This window comes from Lonchura striata, chromosome 2 (assembly GCF_046129695.1).
Source record: "Lonchura striata isolate bLonStr1 chromosome 2, bLonStr1.mat, whole genome shotgun sequence".
NCBI lineage: Eukaryota > Metazoa > Chordata > Aves > Passeriformes > Estrildidae > Lonchura > Lonchura striata.
Window position 1 is genome coordinate 60,939,812 of NC_134604.1, and position 24,778 is coordinate 60,964,589.

Genomic DNA, 24,778 nt, shown 5'->3' on the forward strand with positions numbered 1-24,778 from the left:
GACACATTTCAGGATCTTTTGTTATTTGATTCCAATTGCATAGACTAAGCAATCATAAAAATAGTCCATAAAAAGCAGTATTATCTCTGGTGCACATGGATTAAACAGTACTGGGACTGAAGTGCACTTGTTACGTGCTAATGGCACAGACAGGAGATGCTTTATGTGAAAGATGTAAAAGAGTTTCAAACTCTTACTTTTCTTAAAAGCATTTCCTAAACAAAAGTATAATGCAAGTGGGTGTTTAAAATATCTTCCTGAAAGTACTTTTTGGACACTTAAACATGGAGATATCTGCTTTTTCTAGTATCTGATTTCTTTGAATTGCCTTTCAGCATCAAATATTGTCAAAAGTGCATAGTTTGTGTCTGGCTAGTGGTAGGATTTGGGTTTTGTTTTCTGTAGCAGGGAATTTGTGGGAACCCCAGCCTTGTTTTGGGGCCACATGTGGTGGTGAAATTCCTCCTCCAACCCGTGCTTCCAAAGAAAAACTCCGCAGGCTTAGCTGTTCGGTCTCAAGGCAGTTTATTGCTAGTTATCTAACAGATTATGTTCTTGGACTGCAGCTATTTGATCAGTGGCCTGGGTAGAGGCACACACACACCCTGACATCCTCTCTATCTGCTGTCTTCTTCGTCTCTCTCTCCGCCCAGGGTTGCTGCTATCTTTTATAAGATATATTACGTATAACATGTTTACAATTATTCCCCAATACCTACTACCTACGTTGCCAAGTGTTTTTCTACTCTAAACCAATCTGTGAGTGCCAACATCACCAAGAACATGGAGGCAAGGAAGAAGAAGGAAGAAGGATGGGTTCAGCCCACTTTCCTCCATCTTAGAACTTCTGACCCCCATGTACAAAGTGAAAACCCCCCTGTACATGTGTTAAAACCCCCCTGTACAATACTAAAAAAATTTCCCCTCTACTTTGTGACTACTTATACTATACTATCTAACCTTTTGTGATTGCTTGTTCCACCTCCAAAGTTGGTAATTCATTCCATGGCTCAAACTCAAAATCACAGTTGTTTTTCAGCTGTCTGCCAGGGTCTAGAATGCTTCTGACCAAGGCCTGGAACCTCTAAAAATGTCTGAGAGACATTTTGAGTTCCCACAGGAATTTTTTATAAAATGGAGATTCTGTCTATTACACTGACCTAAGCATGTCAGAAGGCTGGTGTTAGGAGTGTTATACTGTGCAGACTTGTACTGAATCCAAGGTGTGTATTATAGCTTGCAGTTCTTCTTAGTTAATTGGTAAAACCTGTTCACTCTGATTCTGTGTGAATCATAGTGCTGTTTTAAGGTAAAAAGGGCTACTTCCTAGAGATTGGTATTTTATACTACTTGAAAACTGAGATTCACTACTGTGCAGTGTCTCGTGTAAATCAGATATTGAGATTTTAACTGCTAAAATGAACCAGAATTTCGATACTTCCATTTAGTTGGTTTTTTTTAGTTGTAAGGGCGCACTCTTGGTTTTGTTTTGTTTTGGTTTGTGTTTGAATGGTTGAATTGTCTGCTCTTCACTTGGTGCCTCCTCCGTGTTCTGCAATCATTGTGTAAGATGGCCACGTGTTTAGTTGTTTGTACTTTTGCTTCAGCCAGAAGAATGACTTGCTCTATGGTGTGAGCTGTTTAAATACGCTAACAAGATGAGTTCTGAACCAATTTTATGGAATCAAACTGGCTATGGATTCACTCTCTGAATGATGGTGGTTACTTACCCTGGGGCATATAAAGGATGACTCTCAGCCATCAGTTATACTATTAGCTTATTCACTTTTTTCTCAAAATCATTGTGGAACTCAGATGACCCGTTCCAAACTACCTCTCAGGTAATTCAGGCTATTTAGTACTCAATTTTTCTGTTACTATACTGTTTCTTACCCTACATCAAGTACTTTTGAGGCAAAGATGATGTCTTTTATGTATTTATTTAGCATGTTAGTGTAACAAGGTCCTTTTGGGTCTTACTGAAATAAAATATGTAAGATTTATTCATAGTTAGTAAGTAAAGAAAGTAAATGAGATATGACATTCAGAAACCATTTGATTTCTATCCTTAAAAAAATATTACATTGATAAGGTGCTGTCAAACTTTAATGTCATAAATCCTTAGTATTATGTATGACATTTTTAATCACATTCATTGTTAGGATAGTTGTAAACCACTTAGAAAAGCGATGATAGTGTTGCTACTCTGCATGATGCTGTTTGAGAGAGACTGTGAGTGATACTGGATTGCACCAAAGGCCATCTGGCTGGTGTCCTGTCTTCAGTGATGGTTGGCAGCAGATACCTTGAGACAAGAGTGGTGTAGAAGAACAATGGTACCTCCCCAAGGTACTTTTCATAGAATCATATAAGAGTTTGGTTTGAAAGGGATCTTTAAACCTCACTTAGTCCAACACCCCTGCAATGAGCAGGGGCATCTCCAACCACAACAGATTGCTCAGACCCCTGTCCAACCTAACCTTGAAGGTTTTAAGAGATGAGCATTTGCCTCCTCTCTGGGCAACCTGTTCCAGCTTTTTCCAGCCTTCAGTGGTTCACAACTCAGGGAGTGATGGTGTTTTACCAAACAGGACTTCATGGATTTTTCTTCTATGAAGTGTCCCTGTTGGTTGAGCCCATGTAAAATCTTTAGTAGCCATGATATTTCAAATAATATTTACAGTCAAAATATTCAGGAATCAAGACTGTGAGTTTTGTGGGTTTTAGCCCTGGGTTTCCAGACAAGACATATCTGAGACAAGTTTCCTTAAACTAAATTTGAAGTCCTTTTGCATTTTATCGTTTTAGATCAGTTTTTCCATACAGAAATCCTATTTGTTTAGAGCTTGTGATGAACAGTGCTTGGTGATTCAAATAGTGTTGTTTAGTGCCTGAAGGCTGGTTTATGCTAAAAGTAAAAAGAATATAGCACATGACACACTAAGCTAAAGAAAAAGAGAAGTGAGGATTAGCTTTGCTTGGTCCTATATGAGGATGAGCAAGGAATTTAAATCCAAATATGTGTATGTGGCTCTTGTTTGTTTATGGCATTGCTTGCACCTACCTGAAAGTGCTGTCAGTGGTGACAGAAGCTGTGAAAACCAAGCATTTGTGCCAGTATAAAGTGTGACCTGCTCCCCCCCAATAAAAATACTCAGAAGCTGCTGCTTTGAGCCTGTGTAGTCTGCTGAAAATGATACAGTAAAGAAATGCATTCTCATGTAAGAGCAAATTTAATTGGGTGCTGTCCTTGTGGAAGTGCATATTATGGAAGCTGCATGGGCAGGAACTGAGTATATAATGTTGCCCAAGTTTTGAGCATGTAGACAGACAATATAGGGTGAATTTAGTAATAAAATTTTACCAATTGTAAGTGTATGTGTGTGACTGCAGACACAAATATACAACACTCAAACTGTTTGTAGATATCACTTCCTTAATTTCTTGAAATTGTATTTAAAAAAAAATTATTCACACGTTGATTATACATATGTTGGAATATTTGAAATTCATTGTGTGATGATAACCACTGAACTCCATGTGATAAAATCAGCAATTTTTTGGTAAAGATGGAGATTTCTTACAGTATAACATGGGATGATATAAAGCTGCTAAATGCACATTTGATTTTACCCTTTTTCAAGCAGTTAATGTATATTAATTAAACTCCAAAAGCAAAACTCTAACTGAAAAATGATTGTCAGGAGGAATAAAACAGTAACTTTTAATTTAAATACTAGCTTGCAACTCAGTGTTGAAGATAATTTAGATACAGACTCTGCCATGTTCAAGACACAGAAACAGGTTTTTGTCTTCTAAATATAACTGGGTTTGTTGGCAGATAAATACAACAGAACTTAAAATACAAGCTTCCCAGTAATCAGTGTGAGACTCATTGGTAACTGTTGAAACCAACAAAGCAATTATTCCTGCATTAAGGTATATGTAGTCAAGGCCTATGGTACTGGTTATAATAAATATTGTGCAAGAACAGGGAAAGTGCAATGGTAGAGTAGCAAAAGGATATGGGTTTAATGTAGGCCAGCATTAATTTGAGTTAAATTTTTTGAGAATTTGTGTAAATATCCTTGGTGCCCTTAGAGTCTGGTTGTTTTAGGATATTGTATAAATAGTCTATCATCTATATCTGAGCAAACTAATGCACTTACTGTCATACAGATTCTCTCCTAACAACAGAACCTGATATAAAACAATGGGAGTTAATCCCATGACTGTATTTTGTCCTTCTATGATGTCCATGTCCAACTTGTAGAAGTACTGAATAAACAGAAGTGTGCTTTTGGCTTGTACCAGAGTTCTTGGTTTTCCTTATGACTCTTGAGGAATCCCAGGAATCTTAGCATTGCAGATCATTATTTCACAAATTGTGTTTGTCTTCTGTGAGGTATTTTGCTGATTGTTGCAGTTCACCCACATACCAGCATTTGATGGGTTTGATCACATTTGATGGGTTCAAGTTTTTGAAGTATTGCAAATTCAGAGCCTTGAATGATGGATCAAAGGGGCAGAGGAAAATCAAATGTTTTCTGTGTTGGCCAGTACAAGACTGAAATGTAACAGATGTAAGGCTTGAAGGAGTCAGTTTCAAAGTGAATAATATGAGGGAGCTCTGTGGGCAATCTCAGAAATCATAATCTTGGCGTGGCAGAAAAGTTACAGAAGTAGACTTTTATTTTCATATGGGAAGGCATAAGTGGCCTACATGTTAGATTTCTGCCCTGTTGGGAAAGAACTTTATTTGCTGTTCTTTTTAGAAAATGTGTTGGAAATGTCACGAGACCTGGCAGTGCTGCAGGCCTTAGATAATATTAGTATTGATAAGACTTCTAACCTCAAGAGTGCCTTTTCCTCTCTTTAGCTGATTCTTATCAACCTGGCTGGCAGGACACCTTTAATTTGTCTCATCTGAGACTACCAGTTTCAGCACTGAGAAAATGTACTGCTTTATCTCTAATACTTGCCAAAGGCCTTATTTAAGTAGCAGAGAGGCAATAAATGACTGGGTTTGGTGTTACAGTTGCTTGTTCTGTTTACATTTTTTCATGCTTAGCCTGTTCATTGCTAGTTTGTTTGCTTATTTTTTCTTCCTGATTGAGAGTCTGTATCCACCTCTGACCTGGTTTTTTCTTTCCACTTTATCTGTTTGCTATGGTACGAAATCAGGAATCTCCTAGGAGCTAACAAATAGCTTTCTGTGGAGCTGCAGCAGGAGATTTGTAGCTTGAAGTTTTCTATTAACAATTTTTTAAAAAAATTAATTCCTCAGATTTCTGCTACAGTAAAGAAAATTGCCTCCTTGAAAGCTGGCATATGGAAAGCAAAAAGAAAATTTTATATGATTTTTCCTCCATTATTTATTTATTTATTTCAGGATTATTAGACATTACTTGTACTGTATAACCTCAGTGTTGCACTGTGGATCTGTCTTCATCACAAAACCAAGACCTCAGCTGACAGAGGGTAACACTGAGTCCCTTCCTCTTCATCTCACAGTGCTCATAGGCCCTCTCACCACACTTCTTCCTCCCCATTCTCACAGCTGGGGGAGTCCAGCACTGCAGACTTCCCTGAGCATCAGACTCCAGACTCTAGCAAGCCCCTTGGAACTTCATCTTCCTGGGGCATTTCCCCAGCAAGCAGCCTTGGGTTTTTAAATCTGAATTCTCATTTCCTTGATGTGTTTCTGTTGCTGGTAAAGTGCCACCCCCTGACACAGGATGCCATATCTCTCTTCAAGAGCTGCGATCAAGGAGACCTTGTGCTTTGGTTAAAGCAGGCTTTCCATACTTGGAACAAAGCTGAAAGTTTGGTGGTGTCAAAGGGGAAAAAATACGTATTCTGGAAAAGCGTAGAGTACAAAACTATACTATTTCAGTACAAAACTGAAATAATGCTTGGGGTGGAACTAGTGGAATCTCCCTTTAATGCCCAGAAAGATGACGGCTTTCATGAACTATGTGTAAACCGAGGTTATATCCCCCAAAGTCACACCACCAATGAACAAGGCAGTATTGTAATTTTTAGCATTACCAGGAAAAGCTTACAGACATTCAGAATGACTCAATTTATAGGAGTCATCTTCTAACAACTTGGTTTTGAAATCCTAGCATGTTGAGCTTGCATATCATCATGTTGTAATGGTGTTTTAAATGAGTAGCTGCTGTTTACGGCTATAATTATTGTACCAGCTTTGAACAGCACAGATAGAAACAGCTTCTTGGGAGACTGTTGCATTAGCTGTGTGTGGTACTCCTACTACAAACATTTTTGGGAAAAGAAATCAGTTGTCTAGTTCTACAGAATATTATGCAATTTCAGAAGGAAAGGCAACTGCAGCTTCTTTTTTGGAGTGTTTGCTCATCCGTGTTCCTCAGGTGTCATCATACATCTTCCCCAGTCTTTGCCACACTGCTTGTTTTCTGGCATTTTGTTGGGCATGATGATGATTTACAGAGGCAGTGTTTTGAGACAATGTTCTCTGTGATATACCAATACATAGGAGTCACAGAATGTCTATTTCAAATGTAAATAAACCCCAAAATGTTTGTTTTTCTGATCCTAAATTTCTTGTGCCTTACTTACTGATTTTGTTTCAACACAGTAAACTATGCAAGCCTCTCTCTTCATATAAGGATTCCTTAATTTTTAAACTAGTAGTCACTTTCCTGTCAATATACCCTGTATTGCAGGGCAGCAATCAATGTTGAGTTTATGTAATAGTTATTTTGCAAAGATGATCCAGCCTAGGAAAATAGTATTTATTTTGTCACAGATCCAAGTGAACTTGTGCTCTTCATCCCCAATCCTGATTTATCAGTCAGTAGCATTAGGGCAACATGATCCTTCTACACAAATAAATGAATGGATTAGACTCTGTTCTTATTATATGGTATTTGTTGCCTGCCCTTATTCTGCTTGTATCCTAATGAGGAGTGGAGGAAGAAGATAATTTTCCTAACCTCTTCTCACCTTACTTAGTGGAAGCCTTGTAATGCTTTTAAGAAGCGAAAATAACAATGCTACTGATTTTCTGCAAATGTGATTTTTACCTACTGTAGAAAAGAAGTGACCTGTTGTCACTTAAACAGTTGTAATTGGTACAAATGCAAAAAAGTAAAAATATGACATGAGCCTTTGAAAACATCAATAATACAATTATGAGGCTGTGAAACACTGGTCAGTGGGTGAGTCAGTACTGAAGGTACAGAACTGGAGTTGCAATTTGACTTTGTTGTGCAGCCTCTGTATTTCACAGCATCAAGACTACTTCTAGAAATCACATCTAACTCTAGAAGTCATTGGACAGTAAGTGGTTAGAGACTGAAGAAATACTTTGAGCTGGCATTGTATATGTTTTTCCCATATACATTGTATATGAATATGTTACTCTTTACTAGGCATCCCTGACAAAGCTCCACGACTGGCCTGACGAAAGGAAGTGGTGTGGTGAAACAGAAAAGAAAAATTGTTGTATCATAGGAGGAGAGAACAAGACATGGGAAAGAATGTGAAGGTCAAAGGATCAAAAATGGGAGTTCTCCCAGACATGTGAAGTGTCTGGGTATAGAAACAGTTCTCAGTCACCAGGGAAAACTGGGCTAAAACAGGCCTTAGTGTGACATAGTGCAGCCACTTGTAGCTTTTGTTCTCAATAGAAATCCATATAGTTGGTACCTATGCCAGTGTACTGCCAAGTTTGATAATGTCCTTGGCTTCTCTTCCGCCACTGAGGAAAGGTGGGCATCCAGATGTCAGTATTTTGGTCAGTTTGGCAGCTATTTATATTTTTCCATGAGTAGTCATTCAAGAAATTAATAGGGGCAAAAAAAACCCAAAACATTTTGTAGTCTATGGAATTTAGTCCTGCCTTCAGTTGCCTCTGTCTTTTCTGCTTGGTGACCCCTTTTCTCATCTGACAAAATAGGCAGGGAGGCAAGCAGTACTGACCAAGCCTGGGAGCAGGTTAAGTACCTCCTTGGGGAAATGGAGGGAAGTTCCTTCTTACTCCTACCAGAGCAGTTGAAGATCACCAGGGAAATTATGGTAATTGTCATTCCTTCCTGATACTTGTAGGGCAGTTCTGATAAGTTTGTTGTGATCCAAGTCTTAAGGAGAGAAAGGAGAATAGAAATACTTTACCTGCACATCATATACTAAGTAATGTTAATGTTGTTAGAACAACTGTGGGTATTTCTGACTTAAGCTCTTGGTTTTGAAGCTTTTGTATTGTCATAGTAGTTATTGAATATGAAATTTTCAGCTTTAAAGAAAAGACAGAAAAGGTAGCTGATGCATAACTGGGTACTTTTTCTGGCTCATCATACTGTGATGGAACATAATGGAAACCTGACTGAACATATGCAAAATATATTTATGTTATATTTAGTAATTTTATGGAGTGCAAAGGAAACATTATTCACAGTATTGAGGTTTTTATGTGCTTTTTTGTTCATACACCAAAACAAGACACTCCCACCCTGAAAAAATGCTCAAGTTTATATTTAGTTTGAAGTGTCTAATTGTAGCTGGTATGGCATGATTCAAGACAGTTGTGAATTTCTTTAGTCTGAATAGGGAAGAGAATTATTTTTTACCTCCATGTTCCTTTCTGCTGTGTAATTCAAAGAACTGAGGTGCCTTTGATCAGAGGTAGTATGTAAAAATTTCAAACCCTGGCACTTGCAAAAATGCATCCCTGCTCATGGAAAAGGGGAAATAAACAATATTGAAGTTAGTATTGCAGCAGATGACTTTACATGTGTGCCATAGATGTCCGTGCTACTTACACAGAAATATACAAAAAATACAGTTAAAATTACATAAGGTAATGAATCATTGAATTTTAAACAAACAAACAAACAAACCTGCAATAAACCAACCAAACAACACAGGTATTTATTTTAATAATGATTAGAGAAGTACATTTTTCACTTTAAAAACTTTTTTTTTTTCAAGTTCTCTTTCATAGGTTGAGAAGGCAATAGATACTCAGAACCAAAAGCCTAGCAAATAAATATTTTATGCTATAGAATATTCTTAGAAGATGCTTCAGATGGTTTCCATGTTACATTTGATTATCAGCTTATGAATAACTTATATTCTGAAAATATTTTCTACAATAAATGCAGACTCATCAAATTGTCTACTGATTTTTCATGAGGAAAAGTCATCCTCCAATAAAAAACTGATGCTGCTTCCTGATATGGGAGTGCTAACAATTGATTTCCTGGTGTTTGGCATCCTAAGAGCCTAACTGAAAGGCAAGCAACCACAACATATTTTAATTAACATATATTAATTGTTTGAAATAAAAATTTGTTTTCGCTGTCCTTCTCTTCAGCTGCAATTACATTTTAAATTTTAGTCAAAGACCCAGGACAAATGAAGGTTGTAATCAAAAGTGTTTAAGTGCAAATGGATTGACATCCCAGGAACAACAGCCTCCTCCAGACTTTGTGCTGATGCAGGCTGTGTATTTGACAGCACTGTGAGCATGCTGCTTTAAAACTTGTGGATTCATTATGGAGCTTTTTTAGATTGGCTTGCCACTTTATCTTGTTCATGTAGAGAATTTTATCTACAAAGGGCTTTTCATGTAATTGTTCTGCATGATTGTGTTTCTAGTTCTTGTCCTAGAAGATCAACAGGATTTTGTATTGCTTTTAGGGAAGCTTTTCACAGAATTCCTACAGGTTCTTATAAGCACAAGATTAGTGGTTAATGAGGATTTTTTTTAATATCTCAATTTGAAAATAGCTTGGAGGGGGAGGAGAGAAGATGACACATGCTGGTGGCATATGTAAACAATAGTATTTTACTATGTATCTTTTGTGTGTATATAATTAATGCATTTGGACAAATTCAGAGACGTTTTGGGATACATGGACAGTTCAGCATGTCTGCCTGAAATGTAAAGTAATCTGATTTTTAAACATTAGAGTCTGGAAAAGTTCCACTTAGAACCATATTTTTTATAAAACCACATTTTAAAATGAACTGTAAGTCTGTAACCTCTCCAGAATACTCCATCAGAATGAATACACTGCGTAGAAATTATTAGTATTATGGAGAGGTTGAATCCCCTCATTTGATAAAATCATATTGGAATATGTTTCAGTTACTGCTCCCTGGTCTGGAGATGTAGCATCCCTGCATTAATTCACCTCTAGCAAGGGACCTAGTTAAGAATACCTGTTGTATGTTAAAAGTGAAAAAGAGATTCATGTTGAGGGATAAGTGGACCTTGAATTTGTATTCTCAGCCCTTGATACTAAAGATTGATTTGTTCCCCCTAAAATCCAAACCACAGCTGTTCTCAGCCTGTCTTCTGTTAGCTGTTTTCCTTGGTTGTCACTTCTAGTATGGATTGTACTGCCTTTTGTTGACATTATTTTTTTCCTCTATAAAATCAATGCTTTGGGAGACTACTTAGTTAGTTTTTTTCTTTCTTTATAAGCATTTTACTTGAATTTTGGGTTCATATAAGCTGTGAATGAAGATTGGTTTAAATGACAAACAATGCTTAGAGTTAGTGCTGCTTCTTCTTGCCTTTTGTGATGATTTTTCAGCTTGCTTTTGTGAAGTGGCTGGTTTGTAAGACTTGGGTTTAAATTAGTTACAGTTGTTCTATAGAAACTATTAAAACTCTGTTTAAAATATCAATTAAAAGATTTTATAAATAGTGGAGATGAGGAAAATAAAGATATTTATTCTATTAATTAGAGTGAATAGTGTTTCATGCCAGCAGGTAGTCTGTTCAGAACTGATAGTACTCATTGCATTTCGTAAGCCACTGTGCAAAGCAAGGGCTCTGTTCATTGCCTGTCCTTAGGAGCACAAATGATTGCTAGGAAATACTGATTGTGGCATTGTAGGATGCCAGTACTGGAAACCTGTCACACTAAACTTAATGTCAAATACTTTTTGATATGCTATCAAATAACTATCAAATAGCTATTTGATGTGTATGTATGATTAGAAAATTTAACATTCTGTGCAGATTGAACCCAATTCCTATAATAAAATTAATCTCCCCAAGCATTATTTTGTTGGTTTACATGTTTCTGGCAATATTAGTATAGCAATGTGGTATAAATTTGGGGTTAAGTGAGTTGAGAAACCATTTAACTTGAAAATTAAGTTGGTTATTTTAAACTCTCCTGCAATCTTGACTTTTGCAAATTCAATACAATACATTACCATAAACAATAATGAACAGTCAAAATAATTTATTCCAGTTAAAATCCATTCTGAATTTGTTATAAGCAATACATACTTTAAGCCTGCTTATTATCTGAAAACACTCTCACTGCTGTTGAGCAGAGCAGTTAGGTATATGTATGTTCATCACATAGGTACACAGAAATTCAGCTAGACTCTCTGGTTAAAAGACAGCATTGAGAAAACATATTGCAAAGAGCATAAAGCAGTCCATCTGTGTTTACAATGTTAGCAGATAATTCTTGTTAAATTCAGGCATAAAATTTTCATTCAGCTTAAGTAAGCCAGAGATAGATGTCATTATGAGATTTACATACCATTAGCTCACATCAGTTGATTAGCAGCTGAGCTCTGTGGTACAGGGCTAGTTAGATGCATTATTTGTGATGCCAGGAGGCTGCAGTTCAAGGAGGTTTACTGGCTGCGTGCTCGTTTCCTTTGCCTTTGTGATTACTTGATAAAATGCAGTGCATCACTGTGAACAATCGACCCTCTTGAACAGTCCAGACTGGTCAGCAGTCTAAATCCACATTTTAAAGCTGTCATTATAGCCTCAAATTTAAGAGTTTCCAGGGTGCAGACAAAGGTGTTGTCCTCCTTCAGTACCAGTCGTGTACCGTTTTCAGACTTTATGAAGTACTTGAATTGAATAATATTTGAAGATACTGAAAACTCCTCTGGAAATCCATCCAGTCTGCTTTTGGACACCAGTACAATTCTGGATTTTATTTTTGCAATGAATTCAGGAGCATTACAAAAGATTCTAAGTCCTTGTGAACGGTCGTGGCTGTCAGTTATTTCCAGGAAAGTAGTCTCTCGGGATGCTAGCTGTTCCTTCTCCCACCTTGCTTTCACTGCCTCTGAAAGTACCTTAAGCTGGAAGAATTCGGCTTCTTGTGCCAAAAGTTGATTTTCTCGAAACCCCTCTGGTAGAAGAAGTTCTCCGTTCCGTAGGAAGTTGAGGATGTGTCTGAAAAGGAGTCCATCTCTGTCTATGAAGTAATGACCATCTGCATCAAATGGGCACATTATTCTTCCATTTATGATCCCCTCCAGAAAAGAATCTGGATACTTGGTTAGTGTCTGTTTTTGTGTGATATATAGATAACCACCGACATTCAGAGTAATCAGAGACGTTTTATAGTCCTTGTCTAGCTCGGAGCTTTCAGAGTTGCTGGTTTTTTCTTCGCATTCATTTTCTCTCCTGCTTGCTTTTCTCTCCATTATTGAAGCTAGGACAACAATACAGCTATCCTGCTTTGCTCTTGTCAGCTTGCAAAGAGAATGTTTCTTATTAAAAAGCACCTTTATTCAGCTCCAGCTTGATGTTGGAATAGAAATGCTGCTCGCATTGCTCCGACTGTCAGCTTGGCTTTGCAGTAGGTGGCGTATCAGCTGTGTGTGCAGGGAGATAGCAGGAATATGACTGTAAGAGAGAATTTGCATTTAACTGTGTAAGGGAAGAAGCGTATAACAACTGTTTGTTTTATTTCTTTCCCTTAAGTCTAAGTAGTTTGCATAGCTTAGGGTGTTCTGCACAGAAATACGTACTGCTATACTAAATGGCAACTTATTTTTAATACTTGAAGATGTATTTGTAGTGTCAGCTGGCCAAATCATATTTTGTGCTTATGGTGTTAAACAGCTTCATTTGTGTTTCAAGGATTTTTATTTTCATGAAGCCTGTTTTTTCATGTTGTTTTTTAGTACTGATGACAGTACCTGATGCATACAGCAGGACAACAGAGAAATGAAAGGTGTCCCTGTGTGTATAAGGGGGGTATCATCTATGGAATGTGTGCATATGCATGTCATTTATTTATTTGGTATGTGTGCAGCAGTAAAATGTTTCCACAGAAGATACCCTGGAAGTAGTCCTAAGGACTTGATCTGATTGTTCCAGATTTGTGGCAAAAGCTTTTATTTGCAGTCAGAGGGTCTATCCTCACCATCACAAGATCAGCAGCCTGATTAGGTTTTCTTTCTTGCCTTCCTGTATGCCATAGACAAAAACAGTTTTACACTGAGGATTTACCATTTATATTGATGATGGTTTTTAAATCACCAAGACTGTCTAGCATCAGTTGCTTTTTTCTCAATAGTGAAACTCATCTGCCCTGTGGAACAAAGGGCTTGTGTGCCTACAGATAGCTTTGAACATCACATAACACCATAGCTTAGCAACACTGGGGTAGAGGGAGGCAGAGACATCGGCACAACACACTGAAATCAAATGCCTGTCTTCTCTCCTGTACTTTGAGCCTCCCAGTTGCCTCTTAGAAGATTTCCCCTTTAAATGTATGCAGTTTGGAGCAGGAAAGGAGAAGCTCTCCACACATCTCTATGAGTGTTGCCTTGGGGAGTGGACAGATAGGAGCCACTGCACGCATTCCCCAGCACAGGTGGGAGCAAAGGCTTTCCTTGGGTTAGACCTGGAGAGGAGGAGGTTCCATCTTCCTCCAGATGTATTTTTCACTTTACAGATAGATGTGTCCTGCTAGCAGTGGAAAGGCAGATTATTTTTCTGTAAATTCTTCGGCTCTAAGTATATTATTCCTACTGCTCCCACTGTCTATAAGGTTGTTTATTGATACCACAGAGTAATCACTGTACTATTTTATTATTTGGTAACTGACTAGTGAAAATAAATGTTTTCTCTAACTCTTCTCCTTGCCAGGGTATCCTATCCCTAGTGTATCCCAGATACACTGAATTTTTCTGCTGCTGTATATGATATATTAAGCAAGTATTATTAATTAGGTTTGATTTACCAGGAATTAGTAATGGTTTTATTTTTAACTCTTTGATGCCATGGATATGTTTAACATAACTTCAGTCAGAGATTTCAATCAGTTTCTTATTTTTAAACATTTAGACTTTTTTTCAAGATTAACTCCTTTCACTAATTACTAAGTTTTTCAAGTTCAAGTCACTGAATTAGTAATTGAGAAAACGAAAAAGACAGGTAGTTTCAAATAAGACTTTTTTTCCATTACAGGAGACATCCATTCAAATTTATTTTATTGTCAAGTGGTTGAAAATTCACATAATGTGCTTAGATTTTGCATAACTAAAATATTGAACCATCTTATTGTCTGTTAAACCTTAAGAGAATGATTGGTGGTGCTTTCATCTCACACAGTGAACTTGAAATATTTTAAAGCTGAGCTAGGAGCATCCTGGTACAAGTAACCAGGGATTTCCAAGGAGAGAAGGGATTTGTAAAAGACAAGAAATTTTCCGTGTCCAATTAGACTGCATTTTAATAGACAGAATTTACAACAATGTGTATTCTCTTTTCATAATCTTCTCGATGTTCTAACACTTGCAGTTGATATTTTCCAGTTTTGTGAACAAGTAAGTATTCTTTAAAAGATCATGCAAAATCATTTTAGTGGTTTGTATGATAAAATATTCAAGATGGATTTGGTGTGGAAAATATACTCTGTGGAGTTCATGAATATTTACACTTAAACCTTTGAGACTTGAAAAATTTAGAGCTGCTGTAAAATTTTCATCCCCACAAACCCATGTAGCTTTATTTCACTGCAGCTGACAGTCATCTGTAAAACAAAACTAAATCCTGGCATTTCTCAGTGAAAATTTTCCACTTTCTGTGCCATACTACAAGACTTTACCAAAAAGCCCTCATTCTTTCTGTGCACTTAGTGATACGTATGGTATTATAGTGCATGTAATTTTAATGGGGTGATTTCATATAACTTACTGTTTTTTGAAGGTGTAGGTTTGCTGGGTTTCCTTTTTTCTTTCCTTTTCTCCATGCACTGAAAGATTATCCAAAAGTTCATTTTGGCAAAGATACTGAAATATTTCTTGCTATCAAGTTAGAGATTTTGACCATTTTTGTCCTCTGAAAGTCTTTTATGTTGTGTACTGGTCAGTCTGTGATAGGTGAGACATGCCAAGTGCATCCCAGATCTTGCTTCCCACTTGGGTTGAAACAGAGTAGCTTGCTGCTGGGTGCTTTTCCCTGTTATTAGTGAATTGTTTCTTCCCTGTCCAGCTGAAGTCTTCTGCTTAAAGTGTGGGATAGCAATCCTGAAGTGGCTGCTTTTTCATTAATTATTAGTGTCACCTGTATGCTGGGTTTGTTGTTGAAGTATGGAATAGTGCTGGAATCCAGCAATTGAAAGGATATTGTTTTGGTTTCAGATTAAGTCAGGAAGTACACTGAGCACCCTTGTCCACACTTAGGAGAGTGGCTATAGTAGTAGTACTCCCTTCCCAAGTTACAAACACTTTGGGTTGCAGCAGAAGGGCAATCCACAGAGATTTCCAGGTTTTCACTCAGACAAGCTGTCGTAGAGACAGTGAAATTTCAGTGCTGTTGTCTAGCAGCTACACAGAAAAATAAAACTTAGGAGGAGGGGGCTAGGAATCTTCCCCTCCTTCTGCCCTACATATTTCTTTTTGGAAAATAAGTTCACTCTCACTCATCTTCCACCCTCTTCCTGAACCTCCTGGTCTGTAAGCTTGAGCATGCCATGGAGCTGAGGATTCAGGACCAGAATACAACATGGAAAAGTTGGTCCTTTACCCATGGTTCAGCTCACTTGCCTATCCAAAGATCAGCTTTACCGACAGTCTGCTGTCAGAGAAAATAACCTGGGTAACAGAGACCAGCTAAATTTTTTATTAGAGTACAAAAGAATATGAGGACAATTCTGAGCTGTAGGAGGGAGAGAAATTTAGATTAGGAAGCCATGCTAATGCACCCTAATCTGTTAGGGTTATTGAGGTATTTTGCTCGTCATTTAATGTCAAAACACAGAAAATTGGCCAGGTTGTTGGACATTTAGACCATTCAGTAGCTCCTGTCACTCAGTGTTGGTAGCATAGAAATTCACATTTCAAAAATATCTCCAGATGTTGATTAACAACTGTTGAAGACAGCATAGTAATTAAAGATTTTCAAACCAGCAAGTCTGAATAATTTGCATTCGAGAGTTTCTAAAAGGCTGTCTAAGAAACTGTCAAAGTTGCTGTTGATATTTTTAATAATTTTTGAGCACTGCAATTCTACAAGACTGGAAAAGCAAATGCTGTGCCAATATCTGCAAGATGAATTAGAGGAGACAGGTATTTAAATATGAAAAGGTATTGTATGAAAAATGATAAAATATCTGACTTGGAAATCAATCAGTTAAAAATTAAGGGAGAGTAATATAATGCTAATCAATGTGTGGAGAGAAAATTTTTTTTGCCCTTTTCTTAAATTAGAATTTGTTCAGCAAAGCAGGTGATGCTTTTTTCTGATAAATCCTTCAGTGTGTTTCATTTGCAATTTTGTAGTAGAATAAATACTGCCACAGTATGCAACAATATACCACATTAGTTTCCCTATCATTTAGCTATACAGAACTTAACCTGCAGGCTTCAAACTGTCAAATATTAAGCAGAAAATTATCACTCAGATGTTGCTGTGATTTGGTTCTTGGTCAGTTTTTTTCTAGTGAGTGATCAAGGAGGTAGTTGGTGATGGTTTTGCTGATGATACACCTGAGAGTATAGTCGGTAAGGTGATACATTGATGATGCTGCAGGATTTGGATAGTTGGTTTGGATAACATTTTATTATCACCAAATACAAAGTTTATATGCCCAGAAATACACTGTAGACAGAGTTTGCAGTATTTATGTTTGCAGGAGAGTTAGGGAGAGGTTCTGATCTATGTATAATAGGTCACTGACAGCTGAGCATGAGTTCTGTGCAGTGGTCAGCAAAACAAACACAGAATGTATCACTGCATGCCTAAATAAGGGAATGCCAAGTGATGACCTGGAGAGCCTGTTCCATAATTGCATAGCTATCAGGGAAGAATGTTCTGAGAAGGGCACCAGCTTTGAGGCAAGAGAGGTGCCACAAAATGCCTTTTGTCTGTAAGAGCAGAGCTGAGGTCTAGTGATGGAAGGGGCTGTTCCTTTTCCAGCCAACACATGCAAAAGCCTAGGAAGATGCATTGTGGTTTAAGTGAGCAGTGTGAGCTTACCAGGACTTCTGACTTGGATGCTGGTGTGCTGGTTTTGGCAGGGGAAGAGTTAACTTTCTTCACAGTGGCTGGTATGGGGCTAAGTTTTGGATTTGTGCTGAACACAGGGTTGATAATACAGAGATGTTTTTGTTATTCCTGAGCAAGGATTACACAGAGCCAAGGCCTTTTCTGCTTTTTGTACTGACACACTGGTGAGGAAGTTAGGGGTGCATGGAAGGTTGGGAGGAGACAGAGCCAGGACAGGCGACCCAAACTGACCAAATGTTCCGGACCATGTGACATCATGCACAGTATAAAAAGTGGGGGAAGAAGGAGGAAGAAGGAGTTTGGAGTGATGACATCCATTTTGAGTGATGGCATTTTTCTTCCCAAGTAACTGTTATATGTGATATATCCCTGTCTTTATCCCAGCACATGAGTTTTCCAGCTTTTACCCTTCTGATTCTCTCCCTAATCCTGCTTGTGGGGCAGTGAGTGGCTGCATGAAGTTTGGTTGCTGGCTGGGGTTGAACCATGGCAGCTGGAAAGCAGCAGCCCATCTTCTAACAGCTGAGGATATGGTGGCACATGTGCCCACAGCCTGGCCTTACTGCATTTTCATCTCCTTTTTCCTGTCGCCTGAGAACCATGCATCCTGAGTGTGGTCATCTTCTCCCTTTTTGCTTGGCGCTGCTCACAGCAAGCTCCAGAGCCTGACCCACATGCTATCAAGTCTAGCTGTGAGAGACAGTATCTCAGGAGAGACATACATGAACTGGACTTTCTCAGGCCAGTAAGAACAATTAAGAAGCTGAAGGACTGGCATAATGGAAGGTTCAGGAAAACATGATTTATTTTTATTAGGCTTGATAAAGGTGGAGACTACATAAGTGCTTGGATAGGCAGAAATGCTTTCCTAGCAGGCTCTTCAGCTTAGCAGTCAATGGTCCAACAAGACAGTGGCTGGAAATCAAAGCTGAGTGCAGTCAGACTAGAAGATTAATACATTAAAATCTCCAAGCCGGTCCATTTCTCTCTCTCTCTCTCTCTCTCTCTCTCTCTCTCTCTCTCTCTCTCTCTCTCTCTCTCTCTCTAAAAACTACAAGCCAATCCCTATCAGACCATCTACTGCACAATTCCAGTAAATTCCTCTCCTGCCTGTTTATTAACATTGGCTTAAGTGTTTCTACCATATTCTGTTCTTTGATTGTCAGCAGGATTCCCAACTGGAATCTGTGTTTCCCCAGCATATCTATCATCTCACTGAGACAATAGTTGAAATTGCTTTGTTAATTGGCACCGGGGCATTCAGGCAGGGAGTTCATGGTGAGGATGCATTTGGCAGCTAATGATGAACGTATGGGTTCTGTCTGGAGCTGCACTAAGAGGGTCTTTGTACCTGCCAACGTATGTTGGGCATTTGAGAGTGAGTCTCTTGGGAAAATCTCTTATTTTCCCTTCTCATCACTGATCTTAGCTAGTCTTTCTGACCTATTTATTTATTTTTACTATTGACTTTGAGTAGGAGTTTTTAACAGAGAATTACCACTTCCATGCCTTATTCATCCATTGCCTCCTGGGCTGCTGTGACTGTGGAAGTATCAAGGCAGAGGTGTGTAGACTTTTGGATATCTTTTCATTGCATCTCTGGTCTTGCAACAGTTGAAGACAGACCCAAGTCTCTGAATTTCAGTTTGGTGAATGAGATCTAATTAGGCTACAAAGGGAATAAAAACTATGTTCCCTCACTACAGTCTTGCATCCCGGATGTTTGCGTGTATCTTTATGTATTCTGCTAGACTCTAAGGATGTGTTAAAATCCCAAAGAGGGTCTGAAAAAGTGGGACATAAGCCTTGGTTTTTGGACAGTGGATGTTCTTAGACAGCAGACAAGCTTAGTTGCAAGGTGGTGTTTGGGAGACTATGCACAGCCTTGTACATTGATTGGAACGTTTTGTCTGGATTTGACCACAAAAGACAAATCTGGATCAGTGGTAATTAAAAGAGAGTATTAGCCGAGACAACGAGGATGAGATACCAGAGAAGTTGTGGATTCCCTAACTCTGGCAGTGTTAAAGGCCAGGTTGGATGGGGCTTTGAGCAACCTGGTCTAGGTGTTTCTGACCATGACAGGGGAGTTGCAATGGAGTGATTTTTAAGGCCCTTTCTAAACCAAACTATTATGTGGTAATACTAAGGATAAACTTGTTTAGTTGGCATGTTCGTTTTCTAAGTAGTTAGTGAGTAGGAACTCTATGCTTTACTGATTCTGATCCTTGAAACTCAAAAATAATTTGAAAATTCTGCAAGGTGCAGGGAGATTGATAGTGACATGTCAGGGTTCAGGCAGCTTGGTTAGATGGTTCAGGTGAATATAGGTTAGCTAGCCTTGAAACCTGTACTACAGAAGTCAGCAAAAAATTGTTATGGAGTTCAAGATAAGATTGGAAATGTTGTGAATGCTAACAAACATGGCTTTATGTAAAGTTTTTCTGGTTTAACACATCTAATTTAGTTTATTTTGAAGATTGTGAGTTTAAAGGAATAGCACATTTGCAGCCTGCTTAGCATTTCCTATTGCACATAGTCTAGATCCTTGTGGCATTCTGATATATATATAAAAAAAAAAACAAAAACAAGCACAGAACAAGATTAAAACCAAGCCAACAGTTATCAGAAAGGAATTATGAGTAGGAAGCCTCTTGAGTTGTAGTTTGGAGGGCTTACTCCAGGATTTGCAAGAAGGACAGTGGTGAGAATCCCTGCTTTAAAAAATGTGTCATGATTGACACAAATGCTGGTCAGACAGTGAGTAACTATGACAGGACTGTCACAGTGTGACTGGGATTGCTTAATTCACAGAATCTGTTTTAACGACAGTGAGTTTTCACCAAGCCAAAGGCAATTATACACCTAGGCAATGCAGAGCGCATAGACAAAATGTAAGACTTAGAAAAGACTCAAAATAGTTGTGTTAGTAATACAATAGCTAGTCAACTCCACAAATCCCCAGAACTTGGTTTTTAGAGACATACTGATCTTAGCCCAGTTTTAGCCATCTAAGCATGAAACAGTCATGGGACATAGACACCGTGTACCCCCTCCTCCAAAAAACCCTACAAAAAAAACACTAAAAAATCATTGAATTCTGAAAGAGGTGGGACCATTTTTTTCCTGACAGTCTCTCTTCCTCCCTCTCTCTGCTGAATTCTTAGATTCTGAATAACCTTCAAATGGCTTAAGTGAGGTGAGAGAAATTACAGCTCCTATATATGTTATTTTTCTTCCATGTATGGTTTTCATAAAGTCGGTTTGGTAGTATTATATCTAGTTTCTGGTCTCTTAAAGTTTAAAGTCTCTCTTAGTTTCTGGTTATCTTAAAGCATCATTTCAAGATTGAACAAGATGCAAATAAAAAACTCCAGAGTGATTTAAGTATGGCAAAAATGTCATGTAGTGAGATAATGCATGAGCTTAAATTGGTCCATTTATTGAAAAGGTGATTGAGAAGCAACTTGGTAATGATTATAAGTACTTTCAAAGGGAGAAAACACCAAGTACTGAAAGACTCTTTATCATAGTGTAGAAAGTCATGAGATGAACCAACTGCTAGAAGCTGAAGGCAAATTCTTATTAGAAATCAAGCAGCAATAGTAGTACCACTTTAGCCACAAATAAGTTACTAGGTTCTGTAAAGAAGAAAGACCATGCAATTTTTCTGTTCATGATGCATAGGAAGTCAGGCAAATTTGCCAAGTTGTCTCTTTTGACCATTAAGCTGGGAATCTACAAAACCACAAGTGTTTTAAAACAAATTTTCTTCTGTTTAATTCAAACCTACCTTAAAATATATGGCTTTTTTACTGCTTTCAAAGATTTAGTTTGGCTCAATCCAATAAATTTTAGATTAAATAATTTTAAAATACATTATGTCTAAGTAATTGTTTCTGGCATTATTCAGGGAGAGCACACTTAAATGTGTGGATGTAGTAATATTTCAGTCTATAAGGTGATAGGAAATCCAGAGGTGTCTCAGAGTGCCTTGGGTTATTTGGACATCAGTATTTCTAAGTGTTTCTGTCATCTTCTGTGACATTGCAGCAGTGTAGTGCTCTTGGAAGGACATTTTAAAACTGAGAGCTAATCAAGCCTTTAAAACTCATCCTTTCATGTAATGCAGGGCTGTTCCAGAGATGTTTAACACATATTGCGCTGGCTATGCCCAAAACAGATGGCTAAATTGACATGTGTTCCTCCCACATCCACACATCATGCACTAGAACATCATAGTAGAAGTGAAGAAGTTTGCCCACCATCACTTTTCTCTCTTCATTTCTGCATTAAATTGCTTTTAATTTTTGGGTTTACCTACCTTTATGGTGTAGGCTGCTACTGCTCTGTTAGTCATCGTTGCTTTAGGCAAAAGGTGGTCACGCATGGTAACAAAGTGACTGCGTCACTTTGTGGTGAATGTACAGAGAGGCGTATTACCTAAATACATGTATGTGGTGTCCTAGATTACTAACTGAAAGCTTTTACTTCTTTTCCCTGATTGTTACCATCTGTTGTATTATTACTTTTTTTGCATTGTTTTCCTTTAGTGTACTTTTTAAAAAAATTGTAACAAGGAAAATGTAATAGTCTTTTTCTGAGAATAAGAATAAAATTAGCTTTTTGCTTTATTTTCCACTAATTTTTGATTATTGGATTATCTTTGTTGATTATTGTTTTAATAGTCACTGTATTAATTGCCCATTTACAGAAAAGTTCCTAGATAATAATCTGAGTGCAACGTCTAGAGAGAGGAGTTGCAATCTCTTATTTAAAATTTGATCTCTGTGATCCATTCTTATATGTAAAACATCTGTAGGCAAAACAAGGAAGTCTAGGGTATACCAGCTATGCAAACATTTTTCCTGGTTATTTTTTGGTGTCTAAATAGCAGGGATTTTAGAACTTGATTTGAGACCTTAGAATTAGGTTATATTTAGTAAGTTCTTAATTAGTGAAAAACAATGCAAATGCTGACCATCTTGGTGGATCTTATTTTAATGTCCAGTTTTACTTAATTTTCTTTTCATTCTAGATAAACTTGCCTTGGAAGGAATAGTGGTGCAACGTGCTGAATGCAGACCTGCAGCTAGTGAAAATTATATGAAGCTGAAAAGGTAGGAGTCCTTCATGACAAATGATATGTGATATCTGACTTTGGTGCTTTTATTACTGCCTTACTAAGGAAGGGTGATTTCGGTATTATCATGGTCTTACACCAGATCTACACAGAACCAGAAATGATCTTGCTTTTGGGGTGGATTTACTGCAGAGAGGGAGTGAAGGCTGCTGTGGGCATTGTATCTCCCTCTGGTTTTGTCTGGTGGGATAATACAGACTTCTGCATCCATTCATATGCAAATCTCTTACTAGAGCACATGTACCTTTCCATATTGGAACATATGTGATTCAAGCTGAATTTCCTAGGATTTAAGGGATTACATTGGTCTGCTTGAGGTGCACTTCTTGAGTGTGGTTTTCTGTGGATCACCCAAGTTTAATTCCGCTTTACACTGTGCCATGCTAGACAAAAAGGATTTCTGTAAAGGTATTTAAAATGTCCAAAATAGGAAGGAGTTTCTGGAGAAGTGCTGGATCTAAACTGGCATGGTTCTTAGAAAAGTTAGTGACTGAAAATACCAGAAGTGGCATGGAAACCACAGCACACACATTTAACAGGATCATTTAATGACTTCTGAAAATTTAAGCAGATACCTCTAGAATTTGTCATGTGATTCATATATCTTATGGGTAATTAACTTGATATTCTCTAATAATCAGATTTGGGATTGAATTGTTCCTTATATTGAGTCCATCTTTATATATTTTAAGTATGTGGTTTTCATTAGATCACCTTTTTATACTATGAGTTTGTTGTAAATGGAGAAATTCAAAGCAGGAAATTTGAGGAAGAGAATTGTCTGTGACTGGTTTTAAAATTGTCAAAAGAAACATAAAATGCAAAGTTTTTCTCCGATGCCTGATCTGATTTCTGTGTATCATTTACATTTTCAGTATCTTGTATTTTATTAACCTTCTCTGTCATCTAAATTGCTCCAGTATTTCCTTATGGAGTTAATTCCGTTTTGACATTTTTTGACATTTTATGTTCTAGCTGTTGGAAATTAGTACCATAGGCTTGTTCCTGTACAATGAAATACTTAATTTCAGATGGAATTCTATGGTTGCTGTCATGGTTTTTGTCATCAGTAGGAAATGGAGTTGAGGCAAATGTAATGTTATAGAAAAGGACTCATTTCAATCTGGCAATTTTAAATGTACATGAATATAGAATGTAAGATGTATTTGCTTCATACTTGTTCTAATCACTGGTTTCCTGATCCAAGTGCTTTTTTGCATTTTGTACGTAGTTGATCAGATAAGTTTCTTCATGTAAAGCCACAGAAGGAGACCAAAACAGAACTGATAGCTTGAATTAAGTACTACCCAAACTTTGAATTTTTCAGTCTTTAACTTTCTGTCATGCATGCCTGGATGCAGCTCCTCCTGGTCTTCAATTTTGTCATTTTCTACTCCTATAGGAACAACAGAAGTACAAACACAAAAGCAGATTTTGTCTCTGAAAACATTGGCAGGTGAAAACAATGGTACTGTTGTTTTTTCCTTCCTCTAGAAAAATTGCAGGCTGTGTATTCCTACTTTCTAAATTCACATGCTGTTAAGAGATTTTTTGCCTTCTTACCAAGAAGTTAAAAAAAAATTAGTCTGATCTGTTGAGAATCAGCATGAGATTTAGCACATCTAGCAGTCACAGCCTCAGAAGGAATTGGTTTATATCCAAATACTGTATCTGGTATTTGATTAGTAGGATCTAATTTTTCACTCCCTTTATGCTCTCCCACCCTCAACATGCTACAGTCTGTACATAAAAAAAGGTGACAGCATTAAAGATAAAACACATACATTATAGAGCTGTGTTATATTAAACCATTTTGTTCATTTTTCTACTTACTGTTGTGCTTTATATGAGAGAGACTCTTCAAAGATGGAATTTATAATATTGATAAAACAGCAAGTCTATTGTGTAGGCTTTGAGTGCTATAATACTAAGTTGAGTTGGGGAGGAAGTAAAATTAAAAGATAGATGCAATAGCTTCAAACATTTAAGATCTAGAAAATGGAGCTGCACACTCTCAAAATCTGTAATCACTTTTTTCTGAGAGCTGGCAGTAACCAAAATGGATTATATACTTCCTGGTATTAAATGCAGATACAGATCCTGTCTGTTTTGCCGTCTGCATCCTAGTTGAGGAGATCAGCTGAGGGATGCCTGGTGTGGCATTGGTCTCCTTGCTGCTCTGTAGAGTTTCAGCATGAGGATGAAGCCATGGTCTTGTGATGGGCTTGCTGGGAGTTAAGTGGGAGATAAGGATGACGTGTGGGTTTAAGGATGGATGATGAAACTACAGAAACTGGTGACACTTATGAGTGAAAATGTTAACAAATGTAGTAGTCAGGAGGGTTTTTCCCCCC

General features: G+C 37.6%; 2 protein-coding genes across 3 annotated transcripts in view; one reads left to right on the forward strand and one right to left on the reverse strand.

Annotated features, from left to right (window-relative positions):
• GTF2F2 (general transcription factor IIF subunit 2) overlaps nt 1–24,778 on the forward strand; it is a 77,535-nt gene that overhangs the window by 14,987 nt on the left and 37,770 nt on the right. For both annotated transcript variants that reach the window (XM_077781392.1, XM_021528463.3), the window contains exon 6: nt 22,320–22,401. In XM_077781392.1, the coding sequence (XP_077637518.1) occupies nt 22,320–22,401 (82 nt within the window). The remainder of the gene's footprint in view (nt 1–22,319; nt 22,402–24,778) is intronic.
• Nucleotides 8,753–12,652, reverse strand: KCTD4 (potassium channel tetramerization domain containing 4). The gene has a single exon (XM_021528464.2). It carries the CDS (start codon nt 12,463–12,465, stop codon nt 11,692–11,694), a length of 774 nt encoding a protein of 257 aa, XP_021384139.1. The 5' UTR covers nt 12,466–12,652; the 3' UTR covers nt 8,753–11,691.